At 42.2% G+C, this 27,667-nt stretch overlaps 1 protein-coding gene across 3 annotated transcripts; it reads right to left on the minus strand.

The window, feature by feature from the left end:
* Positions 1-3,823: 3,823 nt before the first annotated feature.
* si:dkey-112e17.1 lies at positions 3,824-27,667 on the minus strand. 3 transcript variants are annotated; one of them, XM_039804217.1, is made up of 7 exons: positions 27,620-27,667; positions 16,311-17,287; positions 13,251-13,302; positions 11,519-11,642; positions 10,040-10,182; positions 6,678-6,920; positions 3,824-5,310 (listed from the first exon to the last, which is right to left on the minus strand). In XM_039804217.1, the coding sequence occupies exons 1-7, from the start codon at positions 27,650-27,652 to the stop codon at positions 4,552-4,554; spliced, it is 2,331 nt and encodes a 776-aa protein (XP_039660151.1). In that variant the 5' UTR covers positions 27,653-27,667; the 3' UTR covers positions 3,824-4,551. The 3 variants fall into 3 exon arrangements, with proteins under 3 accessions (XP_039660151.1, XP_039660150.1, XP_039660149.1); XM_039804216.1 differs by lacking the exon at positions 27,620-27,667 and adding an exon at positions 27,465-27,613 and having other exon boundaries at positions 6,678-6,917; XM_039804215.1 differs by lacking the exon at positions 27,620-27,667 and adding an exon at positions 27,465-27,613.

The raw sequence follows: 27,667 nt of genomic DNA on the forward strand, positions 1-27,667 counted from the left end.
GTGGAAGACCTTTTTAGATTTTTTTTCAGATAGTTTTATTCAGATAGATTTCTCTGGTTCCTCAGGTACTCAAAGCTGCTGTTGTGTGGTTTTGATTGCAGGTTAACCCTTGTGTTGTCTTCCCGTCAACCTTGAAAAAAATGCAATGCCTTTTTTTTTTTTTTTTGCTTTTTCCAACATTTTAAATTGTTAAATTTTTCTTCTACACATTTTCAGCGCTTATTTCTACGTCCCATATTTTCTGATATACCGGTAAAACAAAAATTGAAAACGGGTCAATGTGACCCAAAGTCAACACAAGGGTTTACCATGTTCGGTGGTTAGAAGAAAGGAAAAAATGTTGTGTTGAATGTGATGACCTCTCATTTATGACTTATCATCACCCAAGTGTCAGTAAGTCCCCATCGTGCGAACATGCACAGCTAGCATTGATGTCTACTGTTACACAAAAAAAAAAAAAAAATCAAATCCATTTTGTTTTTTGGACTTATTTAGCCGAGTCAAATGAGAACATCTGGACGTAAGTTTCAAGAGGCCTTATAGGCCTTTTTCACAGCAGACATGTTGACATGTCATAGTAGGAAAAGCACAGGTGTATTCAAACCCATTACTGATGGCTGCATTCCACTTAGGAGAGGTCCTGGTATTAACCCATTACTGATGGCTGCATTCCACTTAGGAGAGGCCCTGGTATTGTGCATGCTGACTCACTGATATAGCTCACTGGGACACTTGATGGAACTGAGCCATCGTTAAGGTTATCAATTTTAGCTGTGCTTTTCCTACTATGACAAGTCCAAATGTCTGCTGTGGAAAAAGGTCCATTTATATTATAATACGAGGATAAAGTAATATTAGTGACTTTTTTTTAGAAAATGCTGGTGGGCACGTGGAGAATTGGGGGGTGGGGGGTGGTAGAAAATGTTAAAGCGGGCCTTAGGCCTTGAGTTGATTTAGAAGAATACGCACTAAAGATGTTTGCTAAATGTGTTTTATAATGTACATCTATGAGGATATTTGCACAGAAGTAGTCTCACACCGATGGAAAGGGCGTCTTCCGGGTTATGACGTGAACCGAACATCCGTGAAAAAACCGCCGTATCCAGCGTATGGGATGTCAAAACTCTGGCTCCTAATATCTGATGTCATCACGTGAAAAGTTTCATTCCAAAATGAGATGTTGATCCTTGATAGTTCAATACAATGATGCGCATTTTTGATGATATTGTATTAGTAACATTAGCCATAGTGAACATGGAAACAGTACGTGTTGTTTTGGAATGTAGCTCTTCATATTTTCGTTGCAAGTGTTTGAGGCACAATGGGGATTGAGAATGGTCCCTTTTTTTTCCTGGCCTCTGCCTGAGCAAAGTTAATTTGTGGTGTTAGCAAGGGGTTTCTCGTTTGTTTTTGTGTATTTTTTTTGTTTTTGTTTTTTTACCCCCCTCAGTCATGGTGGGTCCACACTGGCATTCCTTAGCGGCTCAGGCCTTCAGCACAAGCCCGGTCGATCCCCCGACAGAGTGGCTGGATTTTAATTATTCCCTACCGAAGATCTGGGGACCATAAGCCAACAACAGACCCAAGCCGCTCCAATCAGGAATTGGTAATAAAGAGGCTTTGGAGGAGTGCTTTGCGGTCTCCCTGGGGTGGGGTGTGGGAGGGCTTGTTGTATACTAAGGCAAACATTTACTCTACTTTGTGTGCAAAAGTCTGGACCAGGCTTCTCAGCAGTATGGGAGAGGCAGGTTTCCTTCTACCTCATCACAACTCCCTGGAATATGGGGGACTGAATGGGCATCAGTCACATTCACATCATCTGCGTACACATCTCTTGATATGAGGGATGGAAGTCTTGACTGATGCCTGTAAACGTTGTATGCAATGCACTATATGAACAGTTAGTCTATACTATAATCCACTTCTAGTTAAATCACTATAGATTAGCACTAGGCACATTCAAAACTTTTGTGGGGGCTTGCGTTTGACAAATGTTTGAAAAATGCCCCTGTATGTTGTATTGGTGTTGAAAATATTTTTTGAAATGCATACAGATCTGATTTGATGTCTTAACAAATTAAAAGACTGATTTAGCTGCCTGTAGAGACTTGTTTTTTTTGCCAGTACCTTTTTAAAAAATAAAATAAAAATATCTATCTATATAGATATATCTAGATATCTAGATATATCTATATAGATATATCTAGATATATAGATATATCTATATAGATATAGATAGATATAGATATATATCTCTATCTATATATATATCTCTATCTATATCTCTATCTATATCTATATATCTCTATATCTCTATATATATCTATATATCTCTATATCTCTATATATATCTATATATCTCTATATCTCACCAATACGTAATCGTAACTCCAGCTCATCATCCATCGTTTGCTCCCATATCTGGCATCTGCCATCTCCATCCTCTATCTATCATCCATCTTATGCTGTCTCCCATCTGTCTATGTCTCCTTCCTTTCGTATCTCTTCTGCTGTGTCTTTGTGCAACTCTTGCCTTGCCTTCATCTGTAGTTATCTTGTGTATGGACTCTTCTTTGTTTTCTCCCTTGTATCTCTTTCCTCCCTCTCAATGTTTGGGCCTTCGTGGGCGCGCCATCTTCAGGGCCATTGAGGCGGGACGCCGACGGGTTTGGGTTCAGCAGGTTTGGTGCGGGCATCGCCGGGAGTTTTGCGCTGGGTCAATACCGACAGGCAGGTGGGAAGGCAGGACTGCTGCTGCGTGGGGCGGGAATGGACGCTGGGGTGAGGGACGTAACGTTCAGGCAGACGATAATGGCCGGGCGGATCAGACTTTAAAGAACGTGCTGTGCCCAGAACGGGATCTTGCTGGATTTGAAGCCGACGGAACAGATTGCGGTATCGTAGCTGGCGCGGTGGGCTGATGAAGCATTTTACGGCCCTGCTTCGAAGATGGCGCTCTTTGCATTCCATGCCAGAAGAATAAAACGAATCCCTAATAGCATTCAAAGGATCAATATGAAGGAATCAAACTGGATCACGGCTACGGAATACTGGTGCCGTTGAACTGGAACTTGCATGGCAAGGGACGACGATATGGAGATAAAATCTTTGGAGGGCCGATTGTTGAAGAAGCGAAGTATCGAACACCGGGCGCTGGCGGGATGTTTCATCCGCCTGGAAGATGGCTAACTACGCCAGTAGAAATGGCGCTGCGGATGATATTAAAGGACGCATAAAACCGATAAAGGTTACGCCAGCGCACGAATTAAAATATTTCGTGGGAACGGGACGCTTTCCATAAAGATCGTCTTTCAATGCCAGATCGAAACCATTTCATCGACTACTTCGTCAAACCATGCCAACCCTAGCTATGGTGAAGACGGTGAAGAACGCGACGATGCGGGGGCGGGAGAATTCGCTAAATACGAAAGGTCAAGGGAACTTTATCAGGGATGCATGTATCCTTCGGATCCTTGAATAACTGGCCTTTTAAAAATAAAAAATCTGCCTGCCCCCATATGTCACATAGGGTGACTCTTCGCACTCCTGGGGATTTGAAGCTGAAGAACAGGTACGACCATTTACGGCTACATTCTGATACATTATTCATTCACGAAGAAAACTGGTGTTCTCAAAGGTTGGATTTTACCTAATTTTTTTTAATTAAGGCATTAAGATCAATTTCCAAAAAATGACTTTTTATTCCTCTTTTTAGTCAACTTTAGCATGGGTTCCTATACTCATGAGCAACACTGTAGTTTTGGCCTACGTTTTAGGGTTCCTACTGATCATGTAACACCTTGCATCAGATCAACGACACATGTAATTGACATAGCCTTTATTTAAACTTTACATTAATTCTTAACTCATTTTAAATACTAGTGTGATCGCTAGTTCTCTCTTTATACTAAACAATAGTGAATATTAGTACTCTATATGCTTTTACTTTATTTTGATTTCCCTTTTATAATCCAGTATGCGTACACTGTTGCAACATTAATATTATTGTATGTTCTATGCTCTTCAGAACACTTTTGGGTAATAAGTAATTGTATAAGCATTTGTTAGCTTGTGCTAAAATATGACCACATGAAGAACCACGGGAAGGAAAAAGCAGAAAGCTGGCACATGGCAGAACAAAATCTACAATGAATGAGCTATTGAAAGCAAAGTGCAATGGTTGGGAGTATTATAACTCACTGAATAGCATCAAACTGGTTAATAAATCTGGTTAAAAAGTGCTCCTTAGAGTTGGGGCTTCTGGAGTACTCACTAAAAAAAAAATCCTAGTTTTGTTCATGTTTGCAGTCAGTCATCTTTTTTTAAACACATAATACCACAGCAGTCAGTGGCGTGGGATAGTAAGCAGCATAATATTCCATCTTTGTCCAAACAACTTATAAAAAAAAATATATATATATATAAAACAACTAGAGTGAGTAGACTATATTTTCCAGCAGGAGGCTACAGTATATGTAGTAATAATTTTGTAAAAGTTGATTTCAGAAATTAAAATAGGTTATATGTTTTACAACGTGGCACTAACAGAGTTCAGAAATGCATAACTGCCCCACCAGAGTCCCTTCTCTTTTCATCAACTTTAAGCCCGTCTGGTCCCATCAGGTTGGTCACACTGCGCAGCACTGTGGCCTTACTGAGAGATGGCTGGCTCGAGTCAGTCATGATGGGGAGTGTGTTGGAAGGGAGTGGGCCGACCCCTCCTGACACCTGGCTCCCCCACGGCCTCCACTCTGGTCTGGCCCTCTGGCTCTGTGGGCTGAGGCTGGTGTTTCCAACAGCAGGCCCCTTCCCCTCATATGTCCCTTTGGCCAATCCATTCAGCAGGGCCGAGGCAGAGGTCTGGTCCAGGTGCTCAGCTGAGACCAGGGGCTGCCGGTCCTCCTCCTCAGAGATGGCAAACACCTGCACGCTGATGTGGTCACTCTCTCCTGGGAACTCGCGCCTCTTTCCGGCCTGGCTGCTCTCGATCGGACACTGGGAGGAAGAAGAAGATGAGCCAGCGCTGGGTTCTGAGAGGGAGCCCTGGGCACGAGGAACCCCGGAGGCCTTCGTTGTGTCTGCCGTCCCGGAAAGCAGGCCAAAGCAAGGCCCTGTGAAGCGCGAGCGCCGCAGGTTGCTATTGGAGTTGAGACGCCGCTGCCTCTGAGCGGCCTGCGTAAGCGGGTAGGAGGCGTTGCTGATGGAGGAGTCCGAGATGGTGCTGTTGTCTGCCTCAGCGTCCAGGTGAGCATCAGAGAAGACCCTCCTGCCGTTATCCCCTCTGCAGTCAGCTACCAAACTGGATGGAGCCTGGAACGATAGGAGACATGAGATTCAGGCATTTAGACTTTTCACAGAAAGAAATCTAAGCATAATAAAAACACTGAAGATGGCTCCATTCCAGTCAGGTATCCCAGTAAGCCACACCAGTGAGCCAGCATGCATAATATCAGGCCACCTAAAGAGAATGCAGCCATTTTTAATGTAACATATTATACATGAACATTTCATGCTATGACAAGTAAACATGTCTGCAGTTAAAAAGGCCTGTTTGATATAAATGTTCCAGTGCTATTCCCCTAATACAACAAGAAAATACATATAGGAAGAGGGGACAAGTTTTAGAGATTAAAAAGTTAAAATGCTGGTGATTTAGGAAATAGAGCTTGTTCCTACAGTACCATGCAGTCATTTTAAGTCTTAAAAATCAATCGATTACTTCCATCAATGGAACGAATAACAGGATAGAATAATGTCATGTAAATATTTCCTTATTTACTTGTGGTTTGTTCAAGTCAAGTCATATTTATTTAGAAAGCAAATTTAAAAACATCCCACGTTGACCAACAAACCAGAGCAGGTTTGTAAAATAAAAAACACAGTCAACGGAGGGGGCAGATCTGATAGGGAGGTGAATGCTGTTCCACAGTCTAGAGGCCGCAAAAGCAGAGGCGCCCCCCGATCGCAGGACAACCAGGAGCCCCAAGACAGCCGACCTGAGGGACCTGGAGCTAGAGTAAGGGGTTTACGAGGTCTGCGATATCCTGGTTTTATTTGTCTCGGTTCTGAGATATCCAAGTCTGAGATTTCTGCATCGGTCCCAGTAATATGTAGTTACTTCTACGGTCTTTTTTTTTTTTGCTCCGTTTGTTGCTGTTTTTGAAGTTTGTCACCTTTTTTTGGAAGGTTTGGACCTATTCTTGCCTTTCTTCCTTACTGTCCTTTTTTTCTTCTAAGTTTTTGTCTCTTTTTTTGAAGTTTGTTTATTTGAATTTGTTGTTACTTTTGTCACCCTAGTGTTGCCTTCTTTCTTTCTACTGTGTTATTTCAAAGTTTTTATTACTATTTTCGACCTATTCTTGTCTTATTGAACAGTATTGAAAAAAAGCTTGAGAACCACTGCTCTAAATGATGTTGACAGCCTGATTCATAGATAGAACTATCTGCCTGGTTAAGCACCACAGGGAGTCAGTTAGAAATATCTTTTGTACTTTTGGTGAACTGACCCTTTGAGTCAAGTAACAATACCTGATCGAGACAATTCCAGAGACAAGATCTATTTTCATTTTTAAATAAATTAAATTAGCCCACCAGAGTCTAGCACTGACCACTCCTCATCAACCTCACAGGTCATGAACGGTCCTAGGAAAAAACACAAAAAGGGTTCTAGTACTGACGCTATCCACCAGCTTGGTGAAGGGACTGCTGGAGTTCCAGCTGCACCACTTCTTATGCAGCTGCGGCAGCGGAGGGAGGAAGTCCTGGAAGGTGCGTACGCTCCACGCTCTCGGCCTGGCTAAGCCACCGCTGCTGTCCTTGGTGGACCTGGTGCCAGTGGGTGAGGTGGTGGGGTCTGGTGAGGGCCAGTCACTTGCAGGGCTGGGGCCGGTGTCACTGTGCCGCAGAAACCTCTCCCGCTGCTGAGGGACACAGATTGCACATATGTAGAAATTAAACAGAGCAGTGTGGGTCTGTCTGCACTGCAGTGGGCACCAACAGAGGGCTTTTAATACCAAAGATGTGTACGTGATTCAATAACAAGACTGCTGCTCCGTGCAGGTCAGTGACTATTGCAGCTGCAGTTGAGTGCTTGAGCATAATGCCACCTCTGATATATGAGCAGTTTATGTTGTGTGCTCATCTTCATTCCTAATTAGTTTGTTTAACCCTCCTGTTGTCCTCGGGTCAAATTTGACCCATTTTCAAAAACGTTTCTATATCAGAAATTTGGGTTTCTTTCAAGCAAAAAGAAATAACGTGGATGGTTAGTTTCCTAGAACGCTCTTCACAAGTAAAATAAATGTTCAGTTCACTACTTTCATTGAATTTGGATGTTTTATTCAATTTTATAGCATTTGAAAATTGATAAAAGAATGTTGAAAAAAGGGAGTAAAATGTTGGCAAAAACAACAACAAAAAAGGTAAAAAAAAAAAGCACAGAAAACTGACAAAATAAATTGGAAAAACAGTGACAAAAACATGGAAAAGCAACAACAACAAAAAAAAGTGTCGAAAAAGACCACCACGATTTCATTAAAAAAAAAAGCCAAAAGTTTGTTTGCTACTCACATATATTTTATCAGTCAAATTATTTTTTTTATGTATTTTAGGAAGTTTTTTTTTAAAATACAGTCACAGTGGGGCGGCTCCGTTTGAAACTTAGACATAGTCATATTATCTAATCTCCAGTTAGCTTTTAGCACTGACTTAATGTAGGGCCCTGTGGAGTCCGTCTTAGACCTTTTTTAAATTCTCAATTTCGCAATTCCATTTAAGATTCTGTTATCTCAGAAACTATTGGGCTTTATATTAATGCTGCCATCAATTCGTGACTGGTCCCAACTGTGCCCTTGTTGGAAAAAAATAAAATAAATAACACTTCCCACCGTGCTAAACAACTTTTTAGGGGGGGAACCCTGCATTGGTATTCATAAACGAACACATTTTCATATCTGGACCCAACAATCTTTTGGCCTGGCACACAGCAGTTAGATATCATATACATTAGAGGCAAAATGACCCTTTTTTTCCCCAGGCAGCAGCAAGACTGCCAGTGGACATGCTACTGTATGTTGCTTAAGCATCGATTGAAAGGCTGGAATTAGATAGTGACAAAGGCGCTGGCTTTTCTCATGATAAATGTTAATGAAAACAGATGGATAATACTATCAGGGAACATCTTACATTACCTCTTGAACAGCCACACTTTTTTGTGTCAACCAGAATCAGCACTCTGTAGTCGTATCACTGCATGCAGCAACACAGTCCTTATGGTACGCTACCATAAGAACCGACCGGCTGCCAGTCTGCTGATCGCACCTGCTACATTTCCTCCTAACACTTGAATTTCTATCGCCGATTGTGTTGGTGTACTACATTAATGGATTAACAAGAAGGAACTGTGCCGATTAGCTTGGCCTGCTCAGTCACACAGCCAGCCGGCCGAGCTCACGTACCGATCTCAACCATTTATTGGGTAAAGTAAAGCTGTCAAGAGAACAGCAGGGGCTTGGGAATGATTTCAGTCACGTTTGTTGTTGTTGTGTGTATGACAAAACTCTTACCATCTGAACTGTACTGTACATTACAGGTTCAAGCAAATGATTATCTGAGAGGAGGACTCTTTACTGTATTGACACTGGTCATATTTGCTTCAGCAACCAGGAGAGGCTGATCAACAGGTTGGATGTGCAAAGGCCACGTTATCCTTCCTGATCGGTCAGCTGCTGTTGATCGGGGGAGGGGGAAGGTTTTAGGGGTTGCAACCATCAGACAGAAAATGAGTCCAGATAATCCTTCACACAGAGTCAATAGCAGCTAGATTTGTCTAGACAAGAATTAGCTAGGGGTTTAAATAAAATGTTCTTTTGGTCACTAAAGCTCCACGAACACAATGGTAACTTTAAGATCTGACACACCAGGTGAGAAATCAGCCAACCGGTGGGGTCTGAGACCCTTAGGGGCTCCTGGAGGAGCTTGATTTACTCCCCAGAAAAATATGAAATAGTTGAATTAAGTCTCTTGAATTTCAGACAGCGGGAAATGTACAAGACCACTTTGATCCAGACTTCTCCGCCATGGTCTCTTCACTCCGCCTACAGCAAAAGAGGTTTTAAAGCCTTCTCATTGCCTTAGTGTAACTAAATTGAAACTGTCCTTCGAAGGGGTCCTTTGCAGCAAAATGTTATCAAATGTGGGTTAATGGCTAAATGCACTACTGGGGGTTTGTGGCATGATAATACCACGCAAACCTGAAGGTTCATCTGGCAATTACATTGAGAAGATGCATTTTCTTTCAGTGACCTTGGTCGCTATTAGCAAAAACAACATTTCTCAAACATTATTTACATGGATGTCTGCATCAAGGACACACATAGGCAGACCACACACGCACACATACACACACACACGCACACACGCTGGGAATCTGGCTCTGTAGATAATACTCCATTAGCCTAGGCTGCAGAAAAGCTTGCCAGTCCTTCAAAAAGCTGCCAATGCTGTTTTATGCCAACTCTTATTCCAAGAGAATACAAAAGAGAGCAGAGGGAAAAAAACGTTTGGTCGAACCGTTGCTTCTTCTTCAACACTTCTCCCATCTTTTAATTATCCCCACTTTCCATTTATGTCCTCATAGTTTTCATGGATTTAGACTGTACCACGAGTACGCCATTAAAATGGTGTCAGTCTTATTAGGAACACTGGGCCAATTCAAAGCAATAAATGCCCCGTCACCTCTGTTCAGGGATCATTTAGCCCAAAGAGAGGATATCACCCACTGAGAGTTTGGCCATGAGATTAAATAGACACTTTTACTGTCCACTGTATAGCATCAAAGCTACTTTCCGATAGAACCTAAGTTGAGATATTTCAGTCTGGACCAAAGTGGCGGGCCGACTGACTGACACTGCCATCCATAGAGCCACGCCGCTAGCGTGTCGATTTGTAGGGCTCCTGAATGGGTAGCTTGGTAGACAGTAACATCCTGACTAGGTGACAACAAAGAACACTGCATTGGCATGAAACTAGGTCTTATTACCGTGTGAGGTGAGAAAGGTAGCCTGCTTGAGCTCGGAGCTGAAGATACAATGAAAACCTCATCTGCACCAAGGTCGAGTTCAGTCAAACCGCTGCACGACAGGTCCACCTCTGCACTCTGGGAAACGTCCCCGCCAGCACTGACTGCAGAAACACAGAACCAAAATATAGACACAAAATACATTTAGAAAATTGATGACAATAATCGTTTTGAGTAGAAATGAGTTGGAGCACAGAGCAGTTTCGGAGAGAAATCGGTACAGCAGTATTTGCACAGTTTTGCACATTGTAACCTTGTACATTATTACAATTTTCACCTGTGATATATCATTTATGCAAACGCGCCGCATTGCTCTCATTCTGCCTACTTTTTAAAGTAAGGACTGTTTGCCACTCAGAAAAGCAGCAGAGCGTATGATGTTGTACTGCAACTGAAATGGTTCAATGAAACAACATGCAGAGTAGGCTAATCGCAACTGCTGCTTTGTTTATAAGAAATGAGTTATGGTGTAAACTCCTTACACCGTGACTGGAGCACACAGAGAGGGGGACTGTACTCCCCTGTTGTTCAAACTACTCCCAGGCTGCTTTGTGGGTTAAATGCCACAACCCACAAATCTCTCAGCCTGGTTTCAGTCCCACTGAGAGACAGAGAGAGAGAGAGAGAATTTGGATTGTTCCAGGATCAAGCCTTTGTGCAGCTTTAAATCTAACGCAACTTTCCTTTCCATTGACAACTTAACAGGCTCACCCAGAGAGTTCCTCGTACACACTTTGTTTTCATTTAAAGTCATATTTTACAACATATTCATAACACAATAGCGATGTTTGGTAAATCTTTCCGAGGAAAAATCCTGTTTCCCCATTTCCAGAAACAGCAGTGGTAATTTTCTTGGAATAAATAGAAGAAGAACTGGGTGGTTAGCATGAGCAGAAATAACCACCAAAGATAACCATACAAACAAAGTGCACCACCTCCAGCTCCTCATCAGCAGAACATCCAACCCTGCACTCACTGTATGACTGACAAGTAATCTCCTGAGAGACATCACAGCATTCGTGGCACATTCCTCAAATCCCAGACCATCACTTTTAAATGGCTGCACTAAAACGTTATCGGATCACGGCTTTACCAGGAAATGAATTAATGGTAGATTTATATTCCTGAAGGTATTATTATCATTCCTGGAATTGTTCTAGTCAAAAGTCTTAACATGTTGTGTAAACATAAATCAAAATGAATGGCATCCACAGTAAGTGCAATTCATGGGCTCGCTGCAATGCCTCTCAGTGATTTATTTGTCATACAGAGTATCTTAGGTTTAGAGTTTGCAAGAGGAAGTGAGACCAACCAGAATATAAATTTACATGAATACAGAACTTTGAATTGTTCAACAGGTCAACATCAACATCAATACAATATATCAATCTATCCAATGTGTGTGTGTGTGTGTGCAGATGTGTGTCGTATCGTCCCAACCTGAGTGTGGCGGGCTGTCGTTGTTGTTGTCCTGCTCTGTAGTCGCTTCCAGGTCGGTCTGATTCTCAGCCATCAGCTGCAGCTCGCTGACCTCAGCCCCGGTGTTCTGGACCCCCTCCGGCACCTGAAACACCAGCACAATGCCGTTTAGTTTCTCCACGGTGCTTCATCATGACACCAAACACGTTTAAGTACATTTATGTGTTCCTAGACGGGATCAAGCCCCAAAGCCAGCCGAGGCAATGTCTCACAATGCACAGAGCCACAGCACAGCACAGCGGTAGTCAACACAGATTCATGTATACATTGTGCATACATAAATGTTGTTTTTTTGCTTTTGACTGTGTGTTGTCTGCATGTGTGTATTAGAAGTACTCCTTTTCAATGGTGAATATCTCATAAACTTAGCACATAAAACCAACTGTCTGCAACTGTCTCCCTACTAGTAGCAGGAAGTGAAATAATATGTTTTTGTGATTGGGGTAGGGCTGCAAATAAAAATCGTTTACCATTATCAATTTGCAGACAATTTTCCGGCTTAAATCGTTTTGTCTATAAAATGTCAGGAAATAGTAAAAAAAAAAATGCCATATAATATCCCACAGCACAAAGTGGTGTCTTTAAATGTCTTGTTTTGTCTGACGAACTGTCCAAAACCCAAAGATAATCCGTTTACTATCACATATGATAAAGAAAAGAATCAATCCTCAAATTTGAGAAGCTGGAACCAGATGTTTGGTATTTTTGCTTACAAAATGACAAAAATGAGACAAAAAATGAGACTTAAAAAATAGCTATAAAAGTACTTTGATGCTAGATGTCATTGTTACCAAGACACAACTAGGGATAATAAAAGCTAACAGGCAATAATATTATTGATATACAGTCTTTAGGGAGTTACTGCAAATATGTTCCTTCTCTGAGAGCATCATAAAACATGATGCGAAGAATCTGAATAACACAAAGTACAAATTTCAGTAGTTTCCAACTCATTATTTCATTATACAAATCACTATCTCGTTTCAAAACTGCATGACCTGATGTGAACCTGAGGTGGTGCGGCTCTGTGGGTAGCAGTGGACAGCAGTGGACTTCAGTGGCAATGAATAAGAAAGACAATATTAAAGAAGTGTCCAGTGATCCCCAGAAAAAGCTCTGTTTTCAGAGGAATGCCAAACTGACAAATAAGGCAATAGAAGAAGAAAGGTAGGTGAGGAGTGTAGAGAGTAGTCTCGCATTGCCAGACCTTCCCCCACAGCGTTGCAGTGGAGGGTCTGGCTAGTCCACACAGCATTCCGGGATGGGAGAAAAACATTCTCTGGTTTATTGGCATTTCTTTAAACCAATCACAATCGTCTTGGGTGGTGCTAAGGGCCGAGCAGAGCCCCAGTGCTGCTGCAAAATAACCTCAGGAAGGAACTTGTTTTGGTGGAACGTGTACATTCAAAAGTAGTTTCAGTCGTGCAGCAGAAAACTCCGATTGGACAGATAGTCTAGCTAGCTGTCTGGATTTACCCTGCAGAGATCTGAGGAGCAGTAAATCGGCTAGAGTTTAAAATTACATCACAAAGAAAGCGGAAGGTAACGGACATCCAGCCGGAAAGAGTGAAATCCGGCGGATTTTCCTGCGGCAACGGAGCAATCCCGAAAGTGGAACATTGTGGATATAGACTATGTAGAGAGGAAAAAGGGAGAAGATGGGGGAAGAAAGAAAACACAGTAGTGTCCGTACCTCAGAGTTGCTGGATGCACAGGAGCTGGCTCTTTTTGGACACAGTTTGGGTCTGGAAAACATACAGTAACACAGCAATTCAGTTTGTAATTACAGAAACATCCAAAAACCAACTTTTATGAATGTCCCCTATGTTTTTATTCCAGGAATAAAAAACCCTCTGGTGTTCACAGTTTGACCAGAAATGTAAAAATGGACACTATCCCATACAACTGTACTGAAATGGGAGCTTTTTTTGACATAGCAACCACCTCACTCAGTATATAATAGCTCCAACATACCCGTGGCTATTTTCCCTCAATAGTTGCTCTATTGTGGTGTTGGATGATGGAGCAAGATGCACCACGATCATGCATTCACACACATGCCACAACTCTAGCAGTTCACATAGTGGTTGTTACTGAGATGTTATTGCTATGCATTGCTTTTTTTTTTCCTGCAAGGATGTCACTTTTTCCCTGCCGACAGCCATTGTCCAGTATTTGTTTCTTCACAGACACATTGGTGTATATTAATATTAGATTATTTTAACACTTACCTATTTTACCATGCTTTCCTGTCCTCTTCTTTAGTCCATATGAACCAATGAAGCATGCAAAAATACTTGAGCAAGTACCCTCTTATTAAAAATTACTCTGACAGCTGAATGAGTTCATTACCAGCCACTGAGGGCAGCCCCTGCTGGGACTCTCGTCCACCTTTGGCTGTTTACTGACCAGAGGGGACCTTGAGAGTTAAATCTTATTGCTGCTTTTTAAACTTGCAAGATCCTGCCTCGATCGCCAGGCTAGTTGTTTTCCAATCATTTCTGTGAACTCATTTAAATTAATAGGGAACAACTGAATGAGGAAAAAACAAACAGATAATGAGGTGAGGCTGCTCATGAGTTTCATGGTAATGCATTTCCTGGCTTCTGAATGACTCATGTTGTTCTTGCGTATTACACTTTCATTTTATTGAACACGTGTTTCCAATTTCCCTGTCATTATTTGTGAGAACCTGTGGAGTTATTGTGCCTAATGGATGAGTTGGAGACACCGAGCTGCATTTGAAATTAACACAAGTCATATTTAACAGGGGTGTTTCTCACAACAAGCTGAACACTAAGGCAGACGCAAATCTAAACCTTCCTGGACTTTGAATCTATCTATACTAGTTGGGAAAAACAGTAGGCTTGTCAGAACAGATAGTATTACAAGGTACCTTAGTTAACCCCTCAGCTTGTGTTCACTGTCCCCTGGGATGGACAAGAGGGAACAGCTTGTAAATTACACCTTTTGATTGTCTGACAATGCCAACGACACCAAACTCACATTGAGTTTTAATTCCCCTTGTTGTCCCTCCCCCCCCTATTTCCCCGCCCATTCACTTTCATGCAGCCTCTGAGTTTTTGTGTGCTGGAATTGATGCCAGGTGCTGTACCTTGAATGCCCCGCTGTCTATGGTGAGAATGCTCCACATCAAGGAAGCCGCACAGTTGCAGCCAAACCCAACTAATCACCAAGGGTCACCACATCAGGGACTGAGGCTTCCAGCTGAGTCAACATAACAAGGTGGTGACTGTGTATGTGCGAGTGAGTGTGTACCAACACGGTGTGTGTGTATTTACTGTAAGATCAGCCCATTTTCATTTGTAAGATCAGCCCATTTATTTAATTTATCCTGACTTTTTTTGTCAGGAGAATATTTACTCAGGACTCAGTTAAATGTGGTTTATGTTTCAAAGAGCGAGAAAAACAAACTCGCTTATCTAAGAAAACCAGATACTGTCAAAACTAAGTTCCCAGCTAATGCCGGCCCCTTTTGTGAGGCTGTTCTTGAGCTAAATGCTAACATCAGCATAACAACATGCTCACAATGACAAGGCTAACCATGTTTAGCAGGCAAACCATACCATGTTTGGCATGTGAGCATACTAACATTTGCTAATAAGCACTAAACACAAAGTTCAGCTGAGGTTGATGGGAATTCAAATAGATGAAAATAGACGGAATCCCCAAATAACCGTTGGGCTTCATTCTCTGGGGACCAGAAGGGTCTTTAACAGAGTTCTAGTCTGTCAAGAATGTTTCACTCTGAATCAAAAATGTCAGCCTGCTGATGACACTAGAGGAAAAGTCAGGGGATCATCAAAGTCACTAGAATGTATCCTCTGGGGGCCATGAACATCTGAATATTTGTTGAGATATTTTGAACAAAGTGGTGGGCTGAATGACAAACCAAGACCCCCCCCCCCACCTCTTTTGTGTGATTTATACAATTTTGCATTGTAAACATTAAACAAACTTTTGCCTTCTAGTTTGAATAAAAAAAAACTACGTGAAAAAGCTAAAATACATATTAGTTTTTCTATTGCTTCATAAAAATCATATCTCAAGGTGGTTGACATTAATGATTCAACAAATGCTTCACTTGACTGAGCGTTTAGTCTACACAATGCACTTCATTAATGGCAAATAGAAGCCAACTGTATTTGATTAAGGTGACTATATGAATATAGTCCCCAATTTATTTGTCCGTTTCTTTTATCTTATTATCTTCAACAGAGTCGATGCAGGGGGACCTCCAAATTATTGTTTATTTTTGAAAGTTTTTTCAAAAGTTAAAATGTAACATGAATCCAACATATTATTAGCATATATATATATATATATATATATATATATATATATATATATATATATATATATATATATTCCCACTGATGATAGGCTTACTGGCCTATAGGTAAGGTAGTCACTATGGGCATCCACAGATACAGTTAATCCTAAGGATTTACTGTGCCACATGTATGTGTAACATTAAAAGATGATTTATTAAATCATGCCAACAATTATTATTTTAATAGCTTATTATTTAGCGTATTCGAAGCAAAAGGAGATGTATAAAGGCTTTAGGCCGCCCTACACGTTATTGTAAGTCCAGTTTAATAAACAAATGCAACTTCATTTTAAACAATATATGTAGTAGGGGGTCCCTGCTCCATTTCTCTTTCAGTTAAGGGGTCCTTGGTTTAAAAAACGTTGAAGACCCCTGCTCTAAGCAAAGTGACTCTGTTACCTGAAAACGATGCAGAGGGCAATTGTGAGTATCATTGCGAAGAAGGCAGCTCCGCTCACAGCAGCCAGCAAAGAGTCTACCTTGCTGGCTGTAGGAGCAGAGGCCCGGTGCCCCCCCCCTGGCTCGGTCAGGTTGTGGTAGTGGAAGAGAAGAGCGAAGCCGCGGCCCCAGTGGGTGGTGGTGATGAGCTCCATGATGACCTCCACCATCTCCTGGCTGGAGCCGAACACCAGCTGGCTGCTGGGAGGCCGGTTGGACCCGCAGAACCTGGAGGAGAAGGTGATGAGGTCGGAGATGTAGAGGACATCGTGGGGGCAGGCGTCCAGCACCGAGTGCTGGCTTTCGGGGCTCACAGCTGGAGTGTCAGTGGGGTGTAGCGAGGAAAGGGTGGTCTCCTCCGCGACTGTGCTCGGGTTAGAAGTGGGGCTGAGGTCTCCCCTGAGGTGAGATGAGGAGGCAGAGTTGACAGCCTTGTCTCCTGGAGGCACAGCCCCAGGTAGGAGGAGGAGAGAGGGAGGGGGCGGCGAAGATAGGCCAGAGGAGGCGTCTGTGGATCTTTTGGCAGAATTTGAGACTTTGGCAATCTCCATCTTTGTGGACTGCTCTTGGACCACTACTTGCTTGACCTCGCCGTCTTGGAAGGACTGCTGAGTCTTTGTGACGTCCCCTACACTCTGAACCGCGGGATCTTCAGCTGCTAATGACGTTTCATCTGCCGCCAAGCTGCCAGGATCGAAAGTCACCTCTTCGTCTGTCTCCTCCTCTTCAAAATTAGAGATAGCAGAGTACTGTGCAGCGGAATCATGGCTTTCAAACACGTCAAAGTCAAATATCTCCAGAATAAGCTGGTAATCGACAGGCACAAAGAACTGCCAAACGCAGTGTGTCCCAGAGGAGTAGTTGTAGGGGAAGCCAGGGGACAGAATGAGGCCTTGGACATCAACCACATCCACCCTGGCACCACAGTCAAAGTATACCTGCAATATGAATCACATTAAGTTAGTTGTGTCATCATTTAAAACCTGCTTTGAAGGAATTATAACCAAAGAATTCCACGTTTTAGGGTTAATTTCAGGTACTTACTGACTACAATTACAGTGACTCATCCAGCTCTACAGGTAGACCTCAGAACAAATACTCTCAAAGTTAGGTCTTATGATTCCCACTGGGGCAACCCATGCTTGACATTCATGTCATTCTTCTGCATTATGACCACTATTATATTACACGCTGCATAAATTCTGAGATGAGTCATGTATTCTGATAATGGCCACACAGTGATTAGGTTCTCTATGTCAAAAGGTACCGACAACCGAGGTACCTAACAGCAAATTATACATTTATGTTGTGGTCTGATTACTCACCGACATAAACCAGCTTGAAACTGAACTATTTAACCCTGCTGTTCTGCCTTTATATCAAAGCTGTGTTTTGCCTGTATTGCCTGCTTGGGTAACCCTGGGGAGGGCATTTCTGCAAACATGCTGGCTGTAATTCATCCCAGGTGTGTGGGGATGTAAGGGGGACCTGGAATCTAAGCAGAGGCAGATGTGTGGCTGGGCCGGGGAGCTGAGGACCAGACCTTTGTAGGGGGCGGTGTGTTTATGAGCTTTACTGTTGGCCTCAGTTCTGGACTGTGGGAATGACCCAGACTGGCAGAACCCCATGCCACACAGGTAACAAACCAACACCCGCGGGTGACACTTGTGCTCTGGACTGGGCTAAAAAGAATAAGAAATCACTTTGAGAATGCAGTTTAGATGGAGGGGAGAAAGAGGGCAACAGGGACACAAGGAAAGCTGAGGTCTATGGAGCCAGACATGCACTTTGATTGCTCCATGGACCATCTATCCCCATCTGAATGCATTTATCAAAGGCATTCCTCAGGCAGTGGACTTTCAGTAGCAAAATTCTACATGTAATTTTTCAGTCACGACTGGAAGAGAGAACACTCGCTCGGCCCTCTGGTCATCAGGATCAAACCAAAAACCCTCTCCATAGTTGATACAGCTGACAGCCTCACAGCCAGGCAAGTGCATATAACAGACACATGGGAGGCCAGGGGAGGGCAAGGCGGGCAGCATGACCAAAGGACCTAAAGAAAATATGTGCATGTGCGTGCATGTGTGCGCGGACGCGTGCATGCGTGCGTGCATGCATGCATGCGTTTGTGTGTTGTGTAGTAGAAGTTAGATCATAATATATATTGCATTCTGACTAATTTTGTTCTCATATTGGAGTTTCACTGAAGAAAAGATCATCAGAAATCACCATCTGCCGCGTCAAGAGGGCAGACCATACAGTAGAGATTGAATGAGCAACAGGTCCACAGCTGAACTCGTACTCTCTCTCATCCTCTTTAAATGACAAGATCATTACATGACAAGTAGTACTATCAGAAGTAGTTTTAGTCGTTCAACTGAAAACTCAGATTGGATAGATAGTCTAGCTAGCTGTCTGGATTTACCCTGCAGAGATATGAGGAGCAGTTAACCACAGTCCTCAGAAATCCACCGGACATTAAAATTACAACACAAAGAAAGAGGAAGGTATGGGACATCCGACTGAAATGAGGGTTGAGAGGGAATTTCGGCCGGCACCTAACACCTGAAGATTCTAGTAGCAGTTTTACTGGTTACTACAGTACAAGCCATAGTTTCATAATTACATTTGCAAACAGTTACCCTGGAAATTCAGAGCTCTTGCAAGGGCACAATTTGATTTTGCTCAGCGAGTCTCTCTGGCATCGAGTAATGATGCTCATTAACTATGCCCTTGTAGCCGAGCTGCACCAATCACATCGGTGTATCTGATATAGGCGGGCCAGAGGCAAGCTAAACAGATGATCTACCAGTTATCTCGGCTGGTAGCTAAGCGTATGGGGCTCTGGATACGTCACCCTGTGTATTGTTGTGATTGGTCGTAGTGTTATCCAATTGTGTGCAGTGAGATTTTCAAATGCATGCTTGGTGCCACCCCTCGAATTGGGCCATTTTCATTACTCAGTGCCAGACCCTTAATCTTTCGGATTTGGGTCTGGATTTCCAGGCTAGCAAATAAGTAGTATCATCAGATACATTGCACTATTTGTGGTATGTGAGTGACCTCAAATCTAATGCAAAATTGAATATTTATTTTTTTAATTACCACAATTCTGATTCTGATCCTTAAAGTCCTTTAAGTTAGTTGCGTGTTGCGGTTTTTCTCTCCCTGACTGACATTTAGTAGCAACTACTTTGGCACATGGCATGCTACACTGCCTACACACTCACTAGAAATTAATGTACTACAGCAAAGAATTACACGGATGACATTTGAGCGGGCCAAATGCCATTCCTGCTGAGGCTAGAGAGAGTAAGCCGATTTGGGGTTCAGTGTTTGCAGCAAGGTTGCGCAATGAGGGGAACCACTTCACAATATGGGGGCATAACAGGGGGAAGAGAAGGACAGCGTGTCCCCTTTTAGGGCAAGAATGACCAGTGAGAGAATGTATGTTGTGCTGCGTTGCTGGACTTTCCTCAACCTCCCTTAAATACTTATTTCACTCAGTTTTCACCCTGTTTGTTTAAGTAATTAAACTTAAAAAAAAATATATATATATATATATATATATATATATATATATATATATATATATATATATATATATATATATATATATATATTTTTATATATTATTATTTATTGTGAATTAATCTCTTGAATGATGTGAAATCCTACATCTGATGAAAGAGAACTGTGTCATTGACAGAGACTGTGTCATCTCTCCCACCAGGACGAGGCAGCCGGGAGGTCCCAGCACCCTGGGATGTGCATGCTAGACTACACATGAAAAGGGCCCCAAAGTGCCACAGTGTCGAATGGAAATGGGACATTCTTATAATGCCAAACATCTCAGTTCTGTTACATCACAGGCCGCTCCACTGGCAGGCCGCTAATTATTCAAGGATGCCTTTTCTCATGGCGAAACAATGGGCTGCAATGCCGTTTTGGTGAGCCACTCCACAAACGGGGAGGGCAGATCATATTTTAATGAAAGGATGCTAATAAGCACAAGGCAAGCTAAAAGTTTACATAAGAGGCAGCTTGTCATTGCCCCAGTTGTGCCACTGACAGGGGCTGCCCTGGACAGAAGTTGATCAACTGAGCACATAATTGTCTGAAATGACTTGTTCAGTGAAACATCAGACCAGCTGCTGTCATTACTGAGAGGCCCCTGACAAATGGTATTGTTCTAATGTTTTCACTTTGCGTCAGTAAATCTTTAAAAAAAGAAGAAAAAAAAGAAAGGCGTTTCAATCCGATTCCATGATGGGGTTCGAATGTCTGTCTAATTACCACAGTTGCAACTTTAAATCCACTGACTGATGTTGTGGGGCCGGTTTGTTTGTATAGTACCATTGTATTATACTTTTTTTTTTATGTATTTTTTATTCTTGTTTAAAATATTATTTAAAACCAATTTACACCAGTTTTTTTCCCTATAAGAGGTTGCACTCTATATGTAAATGGCAAGATGGGGTCAAAGAAAAAAGATGAGAAATGAAGAAAAAGAAAAATATTACTCTTCACTTACTTCAGTTAACTGTGTAACCATTAAATTAAAGTTCTAGCGCAAAAGAAACCTGTATCCGTTATAAAAAAAAAAGCAATTCAATCTCTTTGCAGTATAAAAGGTAAACAAGCCAAAAAAAACACTACTTGTCTGTACACCTTTATTTGGACTGGCTCATAAACAGGCAGGCGGGCCCCTCAAAAAGGGGGCAGGAATCCTCAGCAGCCCTGTTTACTGGAGGAGTAAAAGTGACACTGCTTCACAGGCTAGCGCTGGAGCAGCAGCAGTCCACAATCCCACTCAATTTCTCAGGTCTGGACTCATGTCAACATAGAACAGCTTTGTGGACCAATAGTGTGTAGCCTGCACTGAATTAATTTGCCAACATCTTTAATTTAATCAAGTAGTCCGACAGGGTTCGAGTCCGGAGTGATACGGATTAAGAAAAATTTGAACAGACATACAAAGTGAATGCTGAAGTAGAAAGTGTGAGAATTTATGTTGTAAAACCAATGATGGGGATGGGACAAATCTTAGCACAAATCAAATAAAAGCTGGAGCTATTTGAGGAGTGCCACCAATTAAATTAGAATAGAAAGCACTTTTTTTCTCAAAAACAACAGCAGTTGCACTGATGGAGACAGATACAGACTTCGTATACGGTAATGCAGAATAGACTGACATAAGAGGACAGGGTACACAGAATACAGACAATGTTAGGAACTGCTCCTCTTTTCAAAAAACATTGTTTTCCCCATATACCAATCATAAACAGCGACATTCAGCTAAAAACAAGTTTGAATGGTATCTTTAGGGTTTTAGAGTCAGCATTCTGCAACTCAGTACCAGCAAGATGCCCCATTTCGGTTTGTTTTTTTTGTTAATATTTTGTACAGCTGCCTCCAAATACCCAGATAGATAGAAACCTCCTTGAGGTCCTATCGCCACAGCTGTGAAAAGCGTTGATACTCGAGCCCGGGCTTTATCACATATCACCCCTGTGATGTCAATGCCTCTCCTGATGGGCTGATGTCAGTGGCTGTAGTTCAAGCCAGGGCGAGTTTACAAACAACTGGTGTGTGGCGGCCTGATTAAGCCCAGGCATTTCTAGGGTCGCCCTCGTTGGCCACTGTAGCGCTGGCTCAGCACATTTTCACCACCGTGTGCATCATGACTGACTTATGAAAAGCCTCTTTGAGCCATTTGCATGTTTGATCGACGTTTCGTTTACAGAGCCACCGTGGGACACTTACCGCAGCCTGCACGGAAACGTGGAACTCTGGGAATTATTACCGCTGTGGTCCTCGAACTCGCACGGATGTGAGATTGGGTGTGTGAGAAGACTCTCGCAGTTCACGTTTGTGATGTAAAAAAAACCAACCTATTAACATATTTCCTTTAAAAAAAAAAAAATAAAAAAAAAAGGAGCTGCTGTGGTTGCTGTTAAAGTGAGTCTGTGGAACCCTGTGGTGAAACATGGCCTTATCGCCACGGTGGTTTCAACCAGTTTGGAGAAATCATTTCCAGATTTCGGAATGTTATCCAGTGAATGCATCCGTGATAATTAGTCTTTCGGCAGCACCCTAGTGAGAAGCCCAATCGTGTAGGCTGGGCTGCACTGACACGGTTAAACTGCAGTCAATCAGAGTCTAAATGGATACAACATTTCCATTGCAACCACAGCATCAAAATTGCCAGATAAGCATCTTTTTTTTCCCCCCCCATCTCTTGCAACAATGATTACCCCTGAAGTACAGCCTATTTCACCTTGGCTGTTTTGATGCATTGAGCCCCAGTATGTGCTTCTCATGTGTTAGCATTGAAATCGAGTCACAGAGCTAAGCATCCGATTTTCCTTCTGCTCTGAAGGTATTTCAAGAATCCACACACTTCTGATCTTCAAGATGAAAAAGTATTCCCTCTGCTGCACGACAACAAAAGAGTTTTTAACCCATTTCTCAAGTTGACGGGAAATATGAATGTATGTTGTTTTGTTTGAAAATAGAAAGTAGTAGAAGGCAACATCAATCTATACAAGCATATGGGATAGTAAAATTCTTTCATTTTGGTTCACATTGAACAGCTTGAGACATACACTCACCTAAAGGATTATTAGAAACACCCTACTAATACCGTGTTTGACCCCCTTTCGCCTTCAGAACTGCCTTAATTCTTCGTGGCATTGATTCAACAAGGTGCTGGAAGCATTCTCTAGAAATGTTGGCCCATATTGATAGGAGAGCATCTTGCAGTTGATGGAGATTTGTGGGATGCACATCCAGGGCACAAAGCTCCCGTTCCACCACATCCCAAAGATGTTCTATTGGGTTGAGATCTGGTGACTGTGGGGGCCATTTTAGTACAGTGATCTCATTGTCCTGTTCAAGAAACCAATTTGAAATGATTCAAGCTTTGTGACATGGTGCATTATCCTGCTGGAAGTAGCCATCAGAGGATGGGTACATGGTAGGGGGGGGAAATCGATACAGCATAGTATCGCGAAACTTTTCGTGGCAATACTGTATCGATACACAGGCGCCAAGTATCGATCTTTTATGATACATGTGTCGGTCAGTTTGTCTGCTTGACAATCTCCATTTTGCAGCAATAAATTTGAAGTGAGATGAACAAACAGAGAAATGTATCTTTTTCACTAAAACAGATGTTGACAACATTTTCCTTTGGGGAGATCATTTGAAATTGGGAAAAATTTGAAGTTGGAAAAAAGGTCATACATTGCAACATATTGCAGAATATATTGCAGAATATATGTTTAAAATCACAATAATATCGTATTGTGACATAAGTATCGTGATGATATCGTATCGTGAGGCCTCTGGTGATTCCCACCCCTAGTACATGGTGGTCATAAAAGGATGGACATGGTCAGAAACAATGCTCAGGTAGGCTGTGGCATTTAAACGATGCCCAATTGGTACTAAGGGGCCTAAAGTGTGCCAAGAAAACATTCCCCACACCATTACACCACCACCACCAGCCTGCACAGTGGTAACAAGGCATGACCGATCCATGTTTTCATTCTGTTTACGCCAAATTCTGACTCTACCATCGGAATGTCTCAACAGAAATCGAGACTCATCAGACCAAGCAACATTTTTACAGTCTTCAACTGTCCAATTTTGGTGCGCTCGTGCAAATTGTAGCCTCATTTTCCTATTTTTAGTGGAGATGAGTGGTACCCGGTGTGGCCTCAAGGTTGTGCGTGTTGTGGCTTTATAAATGCTTTGCTGCATACCTCGGATGTAACGAGTAGTTATTTGAGTCAAAGTTGATCTTCTATCAGCTGGAATCAGTTGGCCCATTCTCCTCTGACCTCTAGCATCAACGAGGAATTTTCAGCCCCCAGGACTGCAGCATACTGGATGTTTTTCCTTTTTCAGACCATTCTTTGTAAACCCTAGATATGGTTGTGTGTGAAAATCCCAGTAACTGAGCAGATTGTGAAATACTCAGACCAGCCCGTCTGGCACCAACAACCATGCCACGCTCAAAGTTGCTTAGATCACCTTTCTTTCCCATTCTGACATTCAGTTTGGAGTTCAGGAGATTGTCTTGACCTGGACGACACCCCTAAATGCATTGAAGCCGTTGCCATGTGATTGGTTGATTAGATAATTGCATTAACGAGAAATCTTACAGGTGTTCCTAATAATCCTTTAGGTGAGTGTAAATCTTTTTCCGGCTACCATCTTTGTTTGGGTTAGACAACAGAGCCGCTACGTAGGAGCAAAACACCTCTCTTATTGTGCAGCAGATGGCATTTTTTTAATCCAGATGGTTAGAAGAGTCTAAATACAATCCATGAGAGTCACAAACTGGGGCTAGCACCAACTAAGACCTTCAGGACATCCCTAGGAAAGTAAAACAAATGCTGGTTATACCAAATGCTGCTACTAGAGCTTTTATTTTGAAAACTAAAATGTTTTTGTCAGCCTTTCTAAATTTTACAGTGTTGATGCTACCATAGAGCTGTATTGAAAATGACGTTTGTTTTCTACTGAACAATCTACTGCATCTGCAACAAAAACAGGATAGCTTTCACTCAAGTCGCTGTTCATCACTCTGACTCTAGCTTCCCGCTCAATCTCCTCTAAAATCCAACTGCGGTTCACTGACACACGGTGACATGTTTATCTGTTGACAGACTGTGTGTGCATATCAGCAAATTCACAGTTCACTGGGGTTCTACATCTCAATTCACTTAACGATGAAGGTTTAATTAAAACCTTCCAAAAGACACAGAACAAAGCTCAAATTCACTCTCCCTCGTCCACAGCGCTGCATTGTGGAATGACAGGCTAGGATGCCTCCCATTTGTTTTCCGAGGGGGATAGAATAAATCCCAAGCTTGTTTATGCTGTTCCAAAAATCAACTTAATACAAAAGGGGAGCGGAGGACAAAGACATCATTTACCGTGCCCCCTCAGGCAGATAATTGCAAAGATAGTGAGCAGCACCCTATGCACACAGGAACTAAAGCTGGAGACGCTGACAATTCCATATACCAAGGGCTTTTGTTGTCTAGTTCTAAGAATTGTGCTGTTGAGCAGCCATTGTCCATCAGCAGAAGAGGATGACTCTTGACAGGTGAAAACTTCTCCTAGCTGATAATGTGGTCTTGATGTCCAAGAGGAGATCTGTGTCAAGGGTAATCCTTCTGTGTTATGACACCAGGCACTGTCCCAAATGCCATTTTGGGGGCATCGCACATAAATCAAAAACAGAATCGTATGAGATTGGAAGAGTGACTGGGGGATGCGGTTTACAGTTTGGATGCTTCCCTTCAATGACTCTACTACAACATTTGGCAGGAAAGTAAATAAAATATGAACTACATCCCCCGTCATTTTAATAATGTTGCTGTTAATATCCATTTCCAAGACCACAGGAATAACACGTGCATATAGTCAGGCAATGTCGATTAGGAGGATCTTTTCCCAACAGAGAGAGCTAAGACTGCTAGGGATAGACACAACATGGTGGTGATCAAATCACATATCAACAACTAAATGCTCTTGCTATCATATGCAGTGTTTTCTGCTCTGAGACATTACTTTTCTTCAAGAGCAAGTACAGAGGATACCCCTGCCGCTATCTATTGTAAACATGACTGTTCCGGGCGGCTGACAATGTAGATCAACAAGTCCTGTCATCAAAACAACTTCTAAACCTCAACCAATCAACTCTAAAGCACCCATACACAGCTAAGCCTCACTAACCTGGCTGGAGCTTGGACTCCACCACAGGAGAAGCTAAAACATGTCCAACATGAATCACAGCCTGATTGAATGAAAAACTTGCCCGAGAAGCAACTCCCGGCTGTTGGGATTCCTGTTTTATCGAACACAAACTTTTGATCATTAACTCTTTGCATGTCAGAGCTTGGGAATTTGCCTCAATGAAGTAAGGAAAGTACAACACAAGGTTTACATGCTCTCAATGTGGTTCTCATTTCAGCAGTTTGGACTCTGCATGCCATTCTCTTAACTCTGTGAAGTGCAGTCACATCAAAACATGCCTGTGCCATCAAAAACATCCTCTTGAAAGCCCTACGATGTAATGTCCCACGAAGTTTGAAAACATAGCCTAGAAACTTTTATATCTTTGACGTGAATGGCAAAAGGTGGACAAGAGTAAGTCATTATGTTGTAAGGGGATTAAAAAAAAACAGGTTAGGGTTTTTTTTCTAGATTTTTACTGTTTTTGATTGTATAATAAGCACATGCGATTTTTATAAACATAAATACCGAAACTGAACTTGAACCTCGAAATGCAAACCGCACTTAATTTACAGTAGTTTATTACTTATAGGCGACATGAGGCGGATGTGTTGGCTAAATGTTTTGGACAGACACCGTTTCAAATAACAAGCTGCCTGACAACAATACCAGTTTAGATAACCTCTTTATGCAATATAAGTTGTTTCCTACACTACTTTAGCAATTTCAGAGGCAGCGTAAAGACTTTGCTTTGAGAAGGTAATGTTACGTCCCATTCTGTTGTCAAACAGAACGTACGCAAAACTCAATTGTACAAAATGTAAATTTAAAAGACCATCGCTATTTGCCAAACTTTTCTATACTCTGATACATAAACTCAGACGTTTATCGAAGCAGAGTGGTCTTCTGATATAGTCGGCATATATACACTATCTAACAAAAAAGCATTTACAGTATTAATATGTCAACTTTTAAAATGTGGCTCATTACGAAGGCTACCGCTTTTTGCTATCGCCTACAACGGTGTAGGTAACGTTATTCTAGTAGTACGTTCCAAAAGTGTTGACAGAACAGACGAAAGTTATATTTCAGTTTAAAATGTAGGCCTAGCTGACGCCAGCGTTTCTTTAACAGACATATGCCGAAATGAATAGTGGCACCTAACTTTTCTTAAAATGACTTGCTTGAAGTCCCTTGGGGTCAGAATGTTTGCCGAGAAGAAAACACAGTTGAATATTAAGATTTACGAACGGGATTCGTAGCTTGATTCCCCCCATACATGTGAGCACGGCACTCAACGGGGCTGGAGGTAAAGCTTGTGAATTATTGTCAGCTTATTGTCAACAAATGTCAACTTACTTTCTGTGCAACGCATCCCATCACGAAGAGTAGATATGTTGTCATAAAAACATGCGCCCCAAGCGACGTAACACAACTCATTTTCCTCTAATTGTTCCTTTTTAATGCGACGCACAGTGAACCGTATCCCGCTCCTCTGCTTCCCTCTCATTCACCTGAAGTATCGGGAGCGCGCTTCCATCGTTCATGGGCGAACTCGAACA

The sequence above is a fragment of the Perca fluviatilis genome, chromosome 6 (genome assembly GCF_010015445.1).
Source record: "Perca fluviatilis chromosome 6, GENO_Pfluv_1.0, whole genome shotgun sequence".
Classification (NCBI taxonomy): domain Eukaryota; kingdom Metazoa; phylum Chordata; class Actinopteri; order Perciformes; family Percidae; genus Perca; species Perca fluviatilis.

Excerpts from the sequence above, each read along its gene's own strand:
- si:dkey-112e17.1 (XM_039804215.1), bottom strand. The coding sequence starts at position 27,545 with ATGAGTTGTGTTACGTCGCTTGGGGCGCATGTTTTTATGACAACATAT. Across the intron at positions 11,643-13,250 it reads GTGCATCCAGCAACTCTGAG|GTGCCGGAGGGGGTCCAGAA; the intron begins GTACGGACACTA and ends CTGGTGTTTCAG. Across the intron at positions 5,311-6,677 it reads TCACCAAGCTGGTGGATAGC|GCTCCATCCAGTTTGGTAGC; the intron begins GTCAGTACTAGA and ends CTATCGTTCCAG.